Source organism: Scyliorhinus torazame, chromosome 5 (assembly GCF_047496885.1).
Source record: "Scyliorhinus torazame isolate Kashiwa2021f chromosome 5, sScyTor2.1, whole genome shotgun sequence".
NCBI lineage: Eukaryota > Metazoa > Chordata > Chondrichthyes > Carcharhiniformes > Scyliorhinidae > Scyliorhinus > Scyliorhinus torazame.
Window position 1 is genome coordinate 160,299,073 of NC_092711.1, and position 17,988 is coordinate 160,317,060.

The 17,988-nt window shown below is 49.4% G+C and overlaps 1 protein-coding gene across 1 annotated transcript; it reads left to right on the forward strand.

The window, feature by feature from the left end:
- The first annotated feature begins 575 nt into the window (after positions 1-575).
- Positions 576-13,882, forward strand: LOC140422717 (uncharacterized). The gene is made up of 2 exons (XM_072507673.1): positions 576-669; positions 12,654-13,882. Exon 2 carries the CDS (start codon positions 13,013-13,015, stop codon positions 13,706-13,708), a length of 696 nt encoding a protein of 231 aa, XP_072363774.1. The 5' UTR covers positions 576-669; positions 12,654-13,012; the 3' UTR covers positions 13,709-13,882.
- Positions 13,883-17,988: the final 4,106 nt, after the last annotated feature.

Here is a 17,988-nt window from a genome sequence, read left to right on the forward strand (position 1 = left end):
GTGGGTTTTCCCTCACACATGCGCAACCGCTCCTCTCTCTTGGACATGCGCAGTCCCGGGCCGGGGGCAGATCGCCGACAGGCTTCTCGCTCTGGCCGGAGTTGTCAGCCGGTTGCCTGGAAACCTTGTCTCGGGGAGTGGGGCGGAGCTGCTGTATCCGCCCGCCGGGCCTCCGCACTCGGACCGTGAGACGTCACCGCGGATTCCTATGGGTGCACCGGAAGGTTGCTGACCAATGGGAAGAGTTGGTGAGCTGGAAGGACTCTCTTCCACCATCCAATCAGCTCCCTCGTTGTCTGAATGCGGAAGCTGGACAATGAGCAAAACTGAGGCCTCGCACAGACTGAAAACACCTCCTGTCTCCAACATTTGTGAGTAAAACACTTTCTTTTCTCCCCTTTCCATTTCTTTTCTCCCCTTTCCATTTCTTTTCTCATTCTCACCTTCAATTGGTCACTTGCAGCAACTGAAGGGAAAGGAAGTGAATCCAGGGCGGGTGCAGACTGTGAAAAGGCCCAGGCCTCTCTCATAAAGACATTGACATCCTTTGCTCCCTCAGCTTGACACATATATTTGTTCACAATTAAAGGGCTGGTTTCTCCAGGCGATTGCTGACATTTAAGAAGACAGTAGATTATTGTCGGACAGAGACATGTCTCATGTTATATGGTACAGATTAGATATATTATTTATGGTTCTCTAATAAAGTACATTTATTATTATTTTGAGCCTTGTAATATTGTACTGTCGCTACATTACATATTACCAGTCATCTCTTCCCTCAGAGGGTTATTAGTCTCTGGATTTCTCTTCCACAGGGACCAGTGGGGTGTGGGGGTCATTGAATATATTCATGTATGAGTTGGACAGATTTTTAATAAATTGTTATTTTTTAAAATCATGTTTTAAACAATGAATGCAACAGAGTAACAGAAAAAATGGTGGAAAATGGGCCCAAAGCGGAACAAGAGACATTGCCAATATAAATACAAGCAACACATTGCAGAATTAATTTGGAACAGGATATTTGAGGGACCAGAGCCTCGAGATGAAATGATGGATTAATTGATTAACCGATTAACAGGTTAAAATAGTGAATGGGGGAAGAAGGTAAGATTATATAAAAACGGAGGATAACAATTCAGTTTGTAAACCCAAAAATATTACAGACTAACAGCATAATCAAATTAAAATGAATTACACAACATCGATGACATAGAACTCCTGTAGTGCAAAAGGCCATTCACCCCTCAAGTCTGCACTGAGCCTCAGAAAGAGCATTTCACTGAAGCCCACTCCCCATCCTATCCTTGTAACCCGGTGCATTGATCATGGTCAACCCACCTAACCTCCACATCTTGGACACTAAGGGGCAATTTAGCGTGACCAGTCCACTTTAGCTGCACATCTTTGGACAGTGGGAGGAAACCGGAGCACCCGGAGGAAACACACCCAGACACAAGAAGAATATGCAAACTCCACACAGACAGCCACCCAAGGCTGGAATTGAACCTGGGTCCCTGGAGCTGAGGTAGTAGTACTAACCACTGTGCCCTACTCCCAGCCTAAGTTAAATTGAATTCACTCATAGAAGCCCAGGAGGAGCAAGTCAGTCAAATTAGAGCCTATGTATTTGAGATGGGAGTCCCATACTTTACCCAATGCATCAGACTCAGAATGAATTACAGACATTAAAAATTGCATGGAAATGCATTCCATAATCAGCCTGTGCCAGTTTTGGATCGAGGGAGACCTGACTGGTCTGCTTCTGTATTGAGCCTGATGAATGTTGGCTCCATCCTAACCCAATCCCTAAGACGAGAGCCCAATTGATGAAGCCTAATTTTCAGGAGACCATACCCTCTCTTAGCTCCTGGTGATTGGAGCTTAACAAACTTGAGGCGATATTTCTTTTTGTTCCAGGTAGAGTCATAGATGTTTACAGCATGGAAACAGGCCCTTCGGCCCAGCTTGTCCATGCCGCCCAGTTTCTGTCACTAAGCTAGTCCCACTTGTCAGCATACCACCCTGCCCTTGTTACTGTCTAACTGCTTTTTAAATGACAAAATTGTACCTGCCTCTGGCAGCCATTCCAGATACTCACCACCCTCTGTGTGAAGAAATTTCCCCTCTGGTCTCTTTTGTATCTCTCTCCTCTCACCTTAAACCTATGCCCTCTAGTTCCAGACTCCTGCCTTAGGGAAAAGATGTTGACTATATACCTATCTGTGCTCCTCATTATTTTATAGACTTCTATAAGGTCAGACCTAAGCCTCCTATGCTCCAGGGAAAAATGTTCCAGCCTCTCCTTATAACTCAGACCATCAAGTCATGGCAGCATCCTGGTAAATCTCTTCTGCACTCTTTCTAGTTTAACAATATTCTTTCTATAATAGGGTGACCAGAACTGAACACAGTATTCCCTGTGTGGTCTTACCAATGTCTTGTACAACTTCAACAAGACATCCCAACTACTGTATTCAATATTCTAACCAATAAAACCTAGCATACTGAATGCCTTCTTCACCACCCTGTCCACCTGCAACTCCACCTTCAAGGAGCTATAAACCTGTACACATAGATCTCTTTGTTCTGTAAGTCTCCCCAACTCCCTACCATTAACTGAGTAGGTCCTGCCCTGATTTGATAAATTTCCCTAACGACTCTAGTCGACAGCAGTACAGGCAGCATCTGCAGAGGGTAGGACAGTCTGGGCAACACATTCATTTTAATGAAGGCGATTCTCCCTCGCCATGAAATCGGAAGAGCCGACCACCGGGCAAGGTCCCACCTAATAGCCACCATCAGCTGTGGAAAGTTGGCCCTATATAGCTGTCTGAAAGAGGGGGACATTGACATTCCCAGGTTTTTAAATGGCATGGTGTGGGGGGGGGACATCTGAAGGGGAAGTTAGCACGAGGAGGGGGCTTACCCCTCAACCACTCCCCACCGACATGGGCTCGAACTCAGTAAAATTGATCTCGATACGAGAGAAGCCACTAAACCTATCCACTACTCCAATAAAGGCCGGGACTGAAACACTGGAGTTCGATACAAACAGCAGCACGTCATGTGCACACTCAGAGTGATCTTGTGCTGCCTCACCACACCCTCAAGTCCCGATATCAGAGGATCCGATCTAATATCCTCCGGCAAGGGCTCAATGGCCAACGCAAACAGCAAGGGGGACAGAGGGCAGTCCTGTCTAGTCCCTCTCTGAAGCTCAAAATGTGACATCCTTATACCATTGGTAAGCACTGCCGCTGCCGGTATGTGATATAACAATTTAATCCACTCATTATAATCCTCACCCAACCCGAAGCCTCGCAGCGGATACACCAGATAATTCCACTCAACTCGAGCAAAAGCTTTCTCTGCATCGAAGAAGATCAGCAGCCCATCCAATGCACATTTCTGAAAAGCCTGAATCACATTCAGCAACCTTCCAACATTGTTACTGGAAAATCTTCCCCGTATAAACCCAGTCTGGTCCTCCCACACGATTGTCGGAAGGATGTCCTCCAGCCTTATCGGCAAAATATAAGATCGCAGTTTCAAGTCAACATTCAAAAGAGAGATTGGGCGATAAGAGGTCCACTCCCCTGGGTCCTTGTCCACCTTCAGAATCAAAGAGATATTAGCCTCACGAAGAGACGGTGGCAGCATCCCAGAGTCAAAAGAGTGACAATACATATCTACCAACAGGTCCAACAACAAATCCTCAAACCCCCGATAAAACTCACACCCACAGACATCTGGTCCCGGGACTTTACCTGACTGCAGCTCCTTCATGGCCTTTGACACTCTGCCCTAGAAAGGGGAGCATTAAGAGCCTCACGCTGGCTTTCTGAGGCCTCCTGAAGCTTCAGGGAAGAGAAAAAATGTTCCACACCCACCAGCACATCACAAGACTGCTCAGACATGTATAATCCGGCAAAGAATTCCTGAAATCCAAGTTTGTCTTCATGACCCATTTCCCTCTCCCAAGCCGAACAGAGGTAACTTTTCTTTGTCAAACAGGCTAAGTATTTGCTCAGCTTATTCCCCAAACTCGTACAACTTCTGCCTCGCAAACGTCCAACTTTTTTGCTGAGACAATCGGGAGCCCAAAGCCGCTCTTGCCGTGTTAACCCAAAGCCGCTCTTGCCGTGTTAACCCAAAGCCGCTCTTGCCGTGTTAACCCAAAGCCGCTCTTGCCGTGTTTAACCTCCTTCAACAATAGCTGACTCGGGCCCTCCATATGATTTATTTGCTTTCGCCAAACAAAACTCCAGATGCCGCTAGTTCTCCAGCATCCTGCACCTTTTACTAGCAGGGTAAGAAATGATCAGCCCCCCCGAGTATAAACTTTACACGTCTCCCACAAAGTGGAGGGGGAAATACCAGGGGTCAAGTTAACCGAAAGGAAGAACTCAAACTATTCCGTAAAGTGTGTAGTAAATTAAATGTCTCTTATCAGGGAGGCTCCAAACCTCCACATTCTCGACCTGGGGGTGAGCCCTCGAGCAGAAACTCCAGACAAACGGGGGAAGGTCTGCGATTACGATGCTCCCTGTGGTGCAAGTGGACACCAGGTGTGGGATCGTCCTCGGCACAAACAAATTGTTGATTCTAGCATGACATGGATGTGGGGCTGGAAAGAAGGTAAAATCTCCGCCCCTCGGGTGCAAAGTTCGCCAAACATCCACATAACCCACCTCCTCACAAGCCGAGGCCAACACCCTAGCTTGCAGCGTGGGGGGGGGGGGGGGGGTTCCTGGTAACCGGGAGCTTATCTACCACAGGATTTAAGTGGCAGTTGAAGTCGCCAACCACAAAAGAGTTAGTTGAAGCTAACTCTGCAAAATCCACAAAATCCTTTATAATGAACTCCGGGGAGTAATTCGGGGATCCCTAAACGTTCATTATTAAAACAACATCTCCATGCACCGAACCTCGAATGATCACATATCTACCTCCTTTGTCCTTGGTGCAGGTTTCAACCTTAAATGTGATATTTTTATTAATAAGGATCGCCACACCCCTGCTACTTGATGAAGGAGGTGAAAAGTCCTGCCCCACCCAATCCCGCCTCAATTTGAAGTGTTTGTCCCCCCCCCCCCCCCCCCCACCCAAGTCCAAGGAATCCACTGAAGACCCTGGCGAAGGAGGGCGCCGGACTCGTTTTGCCACTGGCCGGACACCATTTGCACAAGGCGCTGGATCGGGCGGCGTGTAACGAGACAGAGACCGGTGCTTCCGTGATGAACGCCGTAACGGTTGTACATCCAAGGCCCGTGGGCCCGAGGATTCCCCGTCTGATGAGTCCTGTGTCTCCATCTCGGAGTCAGAGTCTGCTGCCTCCATCATCTTGGCGTCTCTATCTCCACGCAGTTCTGTAACGACCTGCGCAGGCTTTGAGTGAGGCACCAGAGGAAGATTGTGAGGGCTACTTTCCATTGTCTCTGGTCTCTGTGGCTGTGGAAATGAGCTCTGGTGGTGGGAAATCTTTGGAAGGGATAGTCTTCTGGACCGAACATGGTCTACATGTTTGCGCTGGAGACGACCCTGGGCTTGCACCTGGTAAGATATTGGGCCCGTTTGGCGAAAGATTACGCCAGGGACCCACTGGGCACCACCAGCAAAATTCCGAATGAACACTGGGTCACCAGGTGCAAACTGCCGAATCGGCCGATGCCGAGAAAATCCCTGTCCCTGCCGTTCTTGTGTGCGGCGTACTTTTGCGCCAATGTCCAGGAAAACCATACTAAGGTGGGTGCAAAGTCTCCGGCCCATTAGGATTTCTGCGGGAGCTACCCCAGTCACCGCATGGGGGGTGGTCCTATACGAAAACAAAAAGCGAGCCAGTCTCGTGTCCATTGACTCGGAAGACTGCTTCTTTAGGCCTCGTTTGAATGTCTGCACTGCTCGCTCCGCCAACCCATTTGAAGCCGGGTGGTAAGGGGCAGTGCGGGTATGGAGTATGCCGTTCATCTTCATGAACCTCGCAAACTCCTCACTTGTGAATGGAGTGCCGTTATCCGTGACCACCTTGGGGAGGCCATGCATACTGAAATACCATCGCATCTTCTCAATTGTTGCGCAGGACGTTGTGCCCAGCATCTTGTGCACCTCTAGCCATTTAGACTGGGCGTCGATTAATAGAAGGAACATGGATCCTTGAAAAGGGCCGGCGAAATCCGCATGCAAGCGCGCCCAAGGCTGCCCTGGCCATTCCCAGTGATGTAGAGGCGCGGCCGGCGGAAGCTTCTGATGCTCCTGGCAAATGGAGCAGTTTTGGGCCACCTTCTCAATGTCGGTGTCGAGACCTGGTCACCAGACATAACTCCGGGCCAACATTTTCATTTTGGTCACACCTGGATGCCCATTGTGCAAGTAAGTCTCTTAGTATCAGCTCCTGTCTTTTTCCGGGACAATCACACGCGTCCCCCACAAGAGGATGCCGTCTTCCACGCTGAATTCTGACAGCTTGGACGAAAATGCCCGCAACTCGCCTGGGAGCTGTATATGCTGCCGACAATACAGGACTATGTGCCAAACCTTTGACAGGACTGGCTCTGTCTGGGCCCACTCGCAGATCTGTGATGCCGTGACAGGCAAGGTGTCCATAAAATTTAGGGTTGCAACCACCTCACCGGTCGTGGGGGTCGACATGGGGCCGGTCGATAAAGGCAATTGGCTCAGTGCGGCGGCATTCTTTATCTGCGTTCCTGGTTTGTGCTCCAGAGAATACTCGTATGCAGTGAGCAACAAAGCCCAGCGCTGGATCCGTGCGGAAGCAATGGGCGGTATTGGCTTATCCTCTCTGAAAAGTCCCAGCAGAGGCTTATGATCAGTCACGATAGTGAAGTGGCGGCCATGCACATACTGGTGGAAACATTTCACCATAAAGACCACTGCAAGGCCCTCCTTCTTGATCTGCGCGTACTTTTTTTCCGCTGCAGTCAATGTGCGGGAGGCGAAAGCTATCGGCCGCTCGGCCCCGTTCTCCATCTTGTGGGGCAGGACGGCCCCAATACCATACGGGGATGCATCACATGTGACGAGCAAAGGCTTTCCAGGATCATAGTGGGGAAGTAACCCAGACGACGACAATTGTTGCTTTACCCGCCGGAAAGCGGTTTCTTGCGGCTGACCCCAGACCCAGGTGTGATTTTCCTTTAGCAGAAGGTGCAACGGGGCCAGCGTAGTTGCCAGATTGGGGAGGAACTTCCCGTAATAGTTTACGAGGCCGAGAAAACAACGAAGATGCAAAGTGTCAGTCGGGGCGGGGGCCTGTTGAATAGTGCGCACCTCTGCGACGGGGTGCAAACCTTCGCGGTCCACCCGATAACCCAGGTTGACTACTTCCTTCGCCTGAAAGACGCACTTTGTGCAACGTAAACGGACTCCAGCCTCCGAAAAACATCTTGAGGACAGCCTCCAGATTTTTCAAATGTTTCTGCTCCCACGTCCCTGTAATCAAAACGTTGTTTAAGTAGACAGCGACACGCGGTAAACCTCTCAAAATGCACTCCATAACGCGTTGAAAAATAGCGCAGGCAGAGGATACTCCAAAGGGCAAATGTGTATATTCATACAGGCCCCGGTGTGTGTTAATTGTTACATATGGTCGGGAGGCAGGGTCCAGCTCCAACTGTAGATAGGCGTGACTCATATCTAATTTTGTGAATGAGAGTCCGCCTGCAAGCTTCGCGTCGAGATCCTCTATGCGAGGCATTGGATATTGGTCGAGTCGGGAAGCCGTATTCACTAAGTTTATAGTCGCCGCACAAGCGAACTGTGGCATCTGGCTTCATTACAGGTACAATTGGTGCTGCCCAATCAGCGAAACGGATGGGCCTGATAATACCCAAAGTCTCCAAACGAGTGAGCTCCCCTTCTACCTTCTCGAGCAAGGTGTAAAGCACCGGGCGGGCCCGGAAATAGTGCAGCGTGGCTCCTGGCTCGACTTGGATATGGGCTATGGCCCTTTTTATTTTCCCCAACCCGGGCTGGAATACATCTGGGTATCGTCCTAGCACCTCAGTCAACCCTCCAGAAACTGTTTGGAGGATGTGCTGCCACTGCAAGAGCAAATGGCGCAACCAGTCCTGACCAACAGGCTGGGCCCATGGCCGTGCACCACGATAAGTGGGAGACGCCCCTCCTGGCGTCCATAAACAACAGGGGTCATCGTAGTTCCTGCGCTGTCCAATGGTTCCCCCGTGTAGGTGGCCAACCTGGCCTGTGTGTCAGTTAATGTAAGGGTCTGTATACCCTGCTTCATGCGGTCGAATGTCCTCTGGGCGATCACTGAGACCGCTGTGCCAGTTTCCAACTCCATCTCAAGTGGGTGACCATTCACCCTTACTGTCACCTTAAAGGGGCCACATGGGGAGCTGCCACACAATGCAGCTGCAGGCAGTCGTCCTCCGTCTCCACATCCTCAGGAGTAGTCGCCGCAGGTTCATCCACATAGAAGGTACGGCCCCTGGGCTGGTCCCAGTTTCGGTCAGAGAGACGGCGCCTCTGGCGCCCCCAGGACCGGCGTCCGATGTCTGACATGGACATGGCTCCTCATCCATTGGTTCTGGAGAAGGCTCCCTTCGGGGAGGAATGTCCAACAGCCACTGGCATCGATCCGGACGTCGCCTCGCCCAAGGTACCGCAGGAGTTCTGGGGGACGTTTTTGGACGGAAGGGGTTGCACCCCAAGACATGCACCTCCATTCCCTGTAGTTCTTGCACTCCTCATTCTGCGCTCTCTCGGGACAATGCTATTTGAATGGCCTGTTGAAAAGTCAATGTTAGCTCAGCTATCAACTTTCTCTGGGTGGCCGCATTGTTAATACCGCAAGCCAAACGGTCTCGTAACATTTCTGACAAGGTCTCACCATAGTCACAGTGCTCCGCAATCCTGCGTAGCCTTGGATAGAATGTCGGCAAGGGATTTTCCTGGGGTCCTCTCAGCGGTATTAAACCGATAACGTTGGACTATCGTGGACGGGGTTGGGTTAAAATGTTGCCCCACGGCAACCGTTCCTAGACTATCTCGCGGAGAGTTAGAGGAAGGTTGGTCAGCAGCAGCAGCAACCTTTTTTGGGGGGGGGAACGTCCTGGGAGGGGGCGTGAGAGGGGGGACTGCCTGGGAGGGTGGATGAGCAAGAGATAACATGAAGGGTTGGGGAAACTGGCACATACAGGTGAGGGCCAGTGTACAAAGCTGTGTAAATATATCATTTTGCCATGTATACATCTTGCTCTGTGCGATTTCTCGTTTTTTTTTTTGTTACGGGGGAGGGGGGGTGGTGGTTATTGGTTGTAAGGGAGAAAAGTTGTGTTAAAAAACTTTAATAAATATATTTTAAAAAAATAATGTTGCCCACTAAGTTCACAAGTTCATCAAGCGTTTTGGTGCCCGGCGCAGGTGGGTACGTAAGTCTCCTAATCACCCCAAACGTATGCGGGCCGCAGGCGGTGAGCAATATGACCACCTGGCGCTCGTTTTCGGTGATATTGGAAGCCCGGAAATAGTAATGCATCCGTTGTGCATACTGGTTCCAGCTTACCAGCGCAGCATCAAAAACATCCAAACGTCCATACATGGTGTAATAGAAAATAACTTCCAACCTGTATCCAACAAAAATCCAGGGAGGTGGCTTCAGCAGTGTAGACAGCTATTCACTTTAACCCTCATTGCCAGTTTTGCGAGGGCCACGAAGAATCCAGCACAAGTTTTAAGGATACAAAGAAATAACATTTATTTACAATAATATATATATACACAACAGCAGCAACTTCGCTTGCTGCTCACTCCTTCCTGGCTGGTTCCAAACTGGCCAGCTTTATTTATACAGGGAGTCTGCTAATGATTTCTCCGGCCCCCTCATTGGGGAAGCTCATACTCCCACAGGATTATGGGATTGTCATTAGTCCCCAGCCAATGGTAAACAGGCAGGTTGTAACAAAAGCTATGTCAATTTTCTCCTTAAGAAAGGAGAGGAGCTTTTTCCTTCTGATAGGGTGATGGATGCCCCGTACATTCCCTGAGAAAATTTGCAGATTAACTGCTACCATTAGCTAGACGACAGAGAGAACAGGAACAGATTTTCACACCACAATCGGGCGTGCCCTATTACCCCCTCCTCCAACTCACTTTCCACCACAGGCACCAAAGTTTCCCCAAACTACTCCTTTCACAGATAAAAGCCCCGTCTGTACCAGAGTAGGATAAAGTTAGCAACACATAAACCCTCCCAAAATAACAAAAATACAAAAGAATCACCACCACAATAGATCCAAGGGGACATTCCTCAATAAGACTGAGGACCCGAAGGATTAACCCCACGGCCAGACTGTCGTTACCCTCAGGATACCTTCTCCAAAATGAGAAGAAAAGAAGGGCCAACAAGGGATTGGGGATCGAATGTCCCTCCCGCATTTTAGACCCAGCCGTGAAGACCTGCATCCATCAACACCCACCCTTCGGCAATGGCGCCACTTGGTTCTGCCATGATTAATGCTCGGATCTTCACAGAGCACATATGACAGGGGCGAGGCTGAGCAGGTTCTTTGGGGTGGAGGACAGTTGTGGGAGGTGCTCGGGGGGGCCCAGCAATCACGTCCATATGTTCTGGGCGTGCCCGGTGCTGGATGGGTTCTGGAGGGGCATTGCGAGGACTGTTCTAAGGTGGTGAACACCCGGGTTAAGCCGAACTGGGGGTTAGCACTATTTGGGGTATCGGACGAGCCGGGAGTGCAGGAGGCGAAAGAGGCTGGTATTCTAGCCTTTGCGTCCCTGGTAGTCCGGCGGAGATTCTGCTGCAGTGGAAGGATGCGAGCCCCCCAAGCGTGGAAGCCTGGGTCAGCAACATGGCAGGATTCATTAAATTGGAGAGGGTACAATTTGCCTTGAGAGGGTCGGTGCAGGGGTTCTTCAGGAGGTGGCAACCGTTCCTAGACTTTCTAGGAGGTGGTCAGCAGCAGCAGCAACCCGGGAGGGGAGGGGGGGGGTGTACTTTGTGTTTACTACTGTGTTTATTATTGCTTAATGGGGGGTTTGTATCTTGGGGGAATTCGCGATGTAGTTGTAAGATGTTTACTTATGTGTTCTTTGTTTTTCTTTTCTCTGTAAGGGGAAGGAAGTGACCCATGTTGAAAATATGTTAAAAATTTGAATAAAAATATATTTTTATAAAAAATGATTACCGCTCGGATAATAGAAGAAAGATGATGGATAATCAGCACACGGCACATCTACCATAACTGAGATAAGATAATCCGAGTCCCTGGAACACTCGAGGAGAAGAAGGCGACATTCTGCTCACAGAATAACAACTCCCTTCAACAGGATAAAAGATAACAAATTCAGACAACAACACCATGATAGGGAAAGAGTCCGGAATAGAGCCCGAGTTAGTCTGAGCTGCAAATCATCGCTCCAATCCTTGCCCTTCAAGGATTTAGCGAAGACCAAGACAGTAGTCGGATTATCGAAAGACTTGATCTCGTAATGTGCCACGGTCAACACCCTTCTTGATGTGGAGATGCCGGCGTTGGACCTATAAAGCAAAATAATTCACTCCCGCAGCCTTGAGTTCCCTTCAGATTTCATTGAAGCCTCGATGCTTCGTTTGTGTGGCTGCCAAAAAATCCTCACTTCCTCATGGAGTCAGGTCCCACCTCGCCTTACCCGTCTCCAGGACCCTCTGGTGATCTTTCAAGTTGTGGAAGTGAATGATTACAGGCCTGGGATGAAAACTATCCCTCAGACTCAAAGACAGGATCCGATGCCCTTTCTAATTTGAAACACCCAGGCTTCACATCCAGCTTGAGAAAATGTGGCAGCCGGTCCTCGAAGAACCCAATGGGAGCCTTACCCTCCTCACCTTCTGGCAGGCCGACGACTCGGATATTCTTTCTCTGACCCTCGGTTCTCCAAGTTCTCCAGGAGTCCACCACATCACTCAGCCGGTTTTCCAAGGATTTAATTCTTGCCTCCCCGAGGAGGCATCTTGCTCAACATTCAGGATTCCCTCCTCAGGATCGTCGATCCTTTCCTTGGTGTTTTACAGCTCGGCGCCCTGAGCTCACAGATATTAAGCCAGCACACTCAGCCTCTGGTCAATAACACTGAGAATGTTGCTGACATAGATCGGCCAATGATCCTACAGAATAAATGAGCATGCTTGATGGGCCGAATGGCTGACTGCAGCTCCTATTTGTTATGATCTCTGTGACCAGGACAGGAAGCAGTGAGCATGGACCTGTCAATCAGCCTGAATCAGCACCTTCAGGAGAATTGGGAGGGTGAATATTAGAAGAAGAAGAAAAGAAGAAAATTGTTTTATTGTCACAAGTAGGCTTCAATGAAGTTACTGTGAAAAACTCCTAGTCACCACATTCCAGCGCCTGTTCAGGGAGGCTGTTACGGGAATTGAACCGTTCTGCTGGCCTGCCTTGGTCTGCTTTCAAAGCCAGCGATTTAGCCCTGTGGTAAATAGCCCCTGCAATAGATACAGCAGAGTGAGAATGGAGGGAGAGTGTGTGGGATGGAGATTTACAGCTTTTGGGGAATGAGAGAGGGAAGAATGTTCTCTAGGAACTAGAATTGTCTGTTCTGAATTTCTATCCTGTACTGACAGTGATGAATTTTTGACATTGTTTTTACAGGATATTAGAAGAGGAGGAATTACAGACAGAAATCTCAAAAGTCACGTCTCAATCTGGCTGAGTCTCTCAATTCCTTGGAGCTGAATATCACCGGACTTTGAATCTGGAAGGAGAAATGTTTGTCTGTTCTGTCGGCTTCAAAAGATTTTAACCATCATTGTGACTGGAAAAGCACCGAGAGACACACACCCGAGTGAGAGTGTTCCAGAGCACTGACTGTGGAAAGAGCTTTAATCAGTTACGCAGCCTGAAAAAAACATCACACCATCCACAGTGGGGAGAGACTGTACACGTGTTCTTTGTGTGGACGAGGCTTCAACTTTTTGTCAAACCTGGAGAGACACGAGGAGACCCAAAACATGGAGAAACGGTGGAAATGTGGGGACTGTGGGAAGGGATTCAGATTCCCATCTCAGCTGGAAGCTCATCGACGCATTCACACTGGGGAGAGGCCGTTCACTTGCTCTCAGTGTGAGAAGGGATTCACTGATTCATCGAACCTGCGGACGCATCAGCAGGTTCACACTGGGCAGAGGCCGCTCACCTCTCAGTGTGAGAAGGGATTCACTATTTCTTTGAGCCTGCGGACACACCAGCTAGTTCACACTGGGGAGAGGCCGCTCACTTGCTCTCAGTGTGTGAAAGGATTCATTACTTTAAAGAGCCTGCAGAAACATCAGCGACTTCACACTGGGGAGAGGCCATTCACCTGCTCTCAGTGTGAGAAGGGATTCACTACTTCATCGAACCTGCAGATACATCAGCGAGTTCACACTGGGGAAAAGCCGTTCACATGCTCTCAGTGTGAGAAGGGATTCGCTACTTCATCGAACCTGCGGAAACACCAGCGAATTCACACGGGGGAGAGGCCGTTCACCTGCTCTCAGTGTGAGAAGGGATTCACTACTTCATCGAACCTGCAGATACACCAGCGCGTTCACACTGGGGAGAGGCCGTTCACCTGCTCTCAGTGTGGGAAGGGATTCGCTCAGTTATCCAACCTGCGGAGACACCAGCGAGTTCACACTGGGGAGAAGGCGTTAACCTGCTCTTAGTTTAAGAAGGGATTCAGATATCCATACGCCCTGCAGGAACACCAGCGAGTTCACACCTAGAAGAAGCCATTCACCTGCTCTGAGCAGGGGAGACATTCAATGATCCGTCCCAACTACGGAGACACTAGTGAGTTAATTCTGGGGAGAGACCATTCATCTGCTCTCAATGTGGGGTGGGGGGGGGGGGGGGGAGGGGGGTTGTGATTCATCACATCTGTTGTGGCTCCAACAAGTTCACAATAAATTACAGATGTTGGCTCCGTTGTTATTGTTTCTGTTCTCACTGACATCCAGGACTGCATTTTGTTCATTCTGACATCTGGTGAATGGTGATGATTGGAGGGTTTCTTTCTGCTGGACTGGCCGGTCTAACACCTCTGCCTCCGGTGGGCTGACCATTTTTGAGCCTCGTTGCGATTACCTGGTTCCAAGTTTGACGAGGAGCACAGAATGAAAAGGTGTTTGCACGTTGGAAGATATTTAGTTCCTAAAGCAGCCATGTTGCCATGAAGATGGGCTATGGTGGTTACATGGTTCTTTTGCCTAATTTATCTGGGTGTTTCTCGCAGAAGGAAACTGTCATGGTATGAGGGGCAAGTTGTGGTAGATTGGGAAATTACAATAAACATCACTGAAAGTGGCAACGCAGGTGGATAAGGTCGCTAAGAAGGCAGACGGCATGCTTGTCTTCATTGGTCGGGCATTGAGTATAAAAATTGTCAAGTCATGCTGCAGCTGTACAGAACCTTAGTTAGGCCACACGTGGAATATTGCCTACAATTCTGGTCACCACATTACCAAAAGGATATGTCACCCAAGTCACATCCAAGGCTGGAATCGAACCTGTGTCTCTGGAATTGTGAGCAGCTGTACCACTGTGCAGCCGAACTGTATTGCTTGATTAGAGGTGGGTGTGCAGGAAAAACTTTATTTAGGAGCGAGTTGTCAGGACTTCTAACTTCCTGCCTGTGAGGTTGGTGGAAGCTGCGATGATTATTGATTTCAAAATGAAATAGCTTGGGAGCATGAAGGAACTAAACTTACAGGGGAACATGGATATAGAGGTACAATTGTACTGACTGGTTTGCTCAGCAGATTCGGTATGGTTTCAAATTAATGAATGGACTCCTTCTGTGCTATAATCACTCTATGACTGGAAAAATAAAACATAGATACACAACTACATCACAAAACTAGAAATAATAACGAATATATTTTATTACAGAACCATCAATGATAGATCTAATCTGTACCATATAACAACAGTAGAAATTTCTCTCTCTGATATTAATTTACTGCCCCCTCAAATGTCAGCCATCTCCTGGGGAAACCAGCCCTTTAATTGTGAACATTAGGAAAGAGTCAGCACCTTCAGGGGAGGAGAACTGGGCGTGGGAGGGTGGGGATAGGGTAGATGGGATAAGGGTGAGGGTGGGGAACTGGGAGAGTATCTGCGTTTCTGTTGTTTTGGAAATAAACCTGTTCAAAGTACGACTCAGCTTTCGATTGATTCTTCCTCTGCAGACACTATTTTGAATGATGTGGAGATGCCGGCGTTGGACTGGGGTTGGCACAGTAGGAAGTCTTACAACACCAGGTTAAAGTCCAACAGGTTTGTTTCGAATCACTAGCTTTTGGAGCACACCTCCTTCATCAGGCGAGTCACCTGATGAAATGATTGGAAACAAACGTGTTGGACTTTAACCTGCTATTGTAAGACTTCTTACTATTTTGAATAACATGGTAGCAGAGGATCAACACTAAACTTTGGTGCTGTGTTGGTGTGTAAGAAGTTTCATTCTCTCTCTCTGAGAAGAAGCACATTGCTGCTGACATTTTAGTGACAGAATGGCAGAAGGACAGGTTTTAATTATCCATGAATTTTCTCGGAGGGAGAACAATATCAGGAATGGAACCGTGAAGCTGAGATGTGGACACGGGTCACTTCCTTCCCCTGAAAGAGGCTGGATAGGGCTTTGGCTTCATCATTAACAGCAAAATACAAGGTTATAAGGAAAGTATTTTCGGAATTCGTTGAGGATGATTTGGATACTGAAAACTGATTGGATATTCCATTACCGTTTTGGATAAGTCGTATAAAAAAGATGAGTTGTTGGAAGCATAAGAAGCATTGTTAACCTTTGATAGATTTCAGGAACTAGGTGGTCATCCATGGAGAAATATATTACGGACTTTGATAAGTCATGTAAGAGATGAAGGGGTTTCATCTTGAAATCCCAGGGTCTGTTTTCTCAGTTAAGTTGCTCGATTGTGGAGGCATTTTTCATGCCGATTGCATTTTGTTGTTGATGTGAATTTCAATTCCATGGGAGAGACTCTCTCCTGGTCGTGCTGCTCTGTAAAAGCACGTGTTGTGGAAATGACTCATTTCCAAGTCATTTTGTGTTAAATACAGAAAACTCACAACAAAGCAAAGGATCAGGGGAGACTGGATGAACAGATGAAGGAGAAGAGAAGGACAAGAGTGGTGAGAATGTGGAGCTCGCTGCCACACAGAGTGGTTGGTGCTGTTCCCATGAGTTTGCTGCCCTTGTCCTTCATGACAGTCAAGGTTATGGGTTTAGAAGGTGATGTCGAAGGAGCCCTGGTGAGCTCATAAATCATTGAATTTACAGTGCAGAAGGAAGCCATTCAGCCCATCGAGTCTGCACTGGCTTTGGAAAGAACACCTCACTTAAGCCCACACTTCCACCCTGTCCCCGTAAACCCACCTAACCTTTTTGGACACTAAGGGCAATTTACTTTGGCCAATCCACCTAACCTGCACATCTTTGGACTCTGGGAGGAAACCAGAGCACGCAGAGGAAATCCACGCACACACGGGGAGGATGTGCAGACTCCGCACAAACAATGACCCAAGCCTGGAATCGAACCTGGGACCCTGGAGCTGTGAAGCAACTGTGCTAACCACTGTGCTACCGTGCTGCCCTTATTACTGTGCTAACGTCCTGCCCCTATTATTGTGCTAATGCCCTGCCCTATCACTGTGGTACCGTGAAATATCTTGTAGATGGTACACACACTGCTACCATTGTGCTCTGGAGGTCAAGGGAGTCACTGTTTCGGGTGGTGGACGGGGTACTCAACAAGCTGGTGCTTTGTCCTGTATAAAACATGTGGAGATGCCGGCGTTGGACTGGGGTGGGCATAGTAAGAAGTCTCACAACACCAAGATAAAGTCCAACAGCTTTATTTAAAATCACAAGCTTTCTGAGCACTGCTCACTTCACCTGATGAAGGAGCAGTGCGCCGAAAACTTTTGATTTCCAATAAACCTGTTGGACTTTAACCTGGTGTTGTGAGACTTCTTACTGTATAAAACAAACTCCATAATTTAAATAAGACTGATAAATAATAATTGTTGCCGGAAAGGACTGTGACCGAGAAAATATCACCAATTCAGTCCACTTGAAAAAGATCTGGGCCGAAATTCTCCCCCAACGGCGGGATGTCCGCCGACTGGCGCCAAAGCCGGCGCCAATCAGACGGGCATCGCGCCGGCCCAAAGGTGCGGAAGGCTCCGCATCTTTGGCGGCCTAGCCCCAACATTGAGGGGCTAGGCCGACGCCGGAGGGATTTCCGCCCCGCCAGCTGGCGGAAATGGCGTTTGTTTCCCCGCCAGCTGGCGCGGAAATGCGGCGCATGCGCGGGAGCGTCAGCGGCCGCTGTCAGTTTCCCAGCGCATGCGCGGGAGTGTCAGCGGCCGCTGTCAGTTTCCCGTGCATGCGCAGTGCGGAGAGTCTCTTCCGCCTCCGCCATGGTGGAGGCTGTGGCGGAGGTGGAAGGGAAAGAGTGCCCCCACGGCACAGGCCCGCCCGCGGATCAGTGGGCCCCGATCGCGGGCCAGGCCACCGTGGGGGCACCCCCCGGGGTCAGATCGCCCCGCGCCCCCCCCCAGGACCCCGGAGCCCGCCCACGCTGCCTGGTCCCGCCGGTAAATACCAGGTTTGATTTACGTCGGCGGGACAGGCAATTCCTGGGCGGGACTTCGGCCCATTCGGGCCGGAGAATCCAGCGGGGGGTCCCGCCAACCGGCGCGGCCGGATTCCCGCCCCCGCCTAATCTCCGGGAGCGGAGACTTCGGCGGGGGCGGGATTCACGGCGGCCAACGGCCATTCTCCGACCCGGCGGGGGGGTCGGAGAATGACGCCCCTGCTCTTCAAAGATATATCAGAAGACATCACATTTGATGTTTGTAGTTGAATTTATTACCTCAGCAACTCACTGAGACACCAGACTGACAAAGGCATTGATTGGAC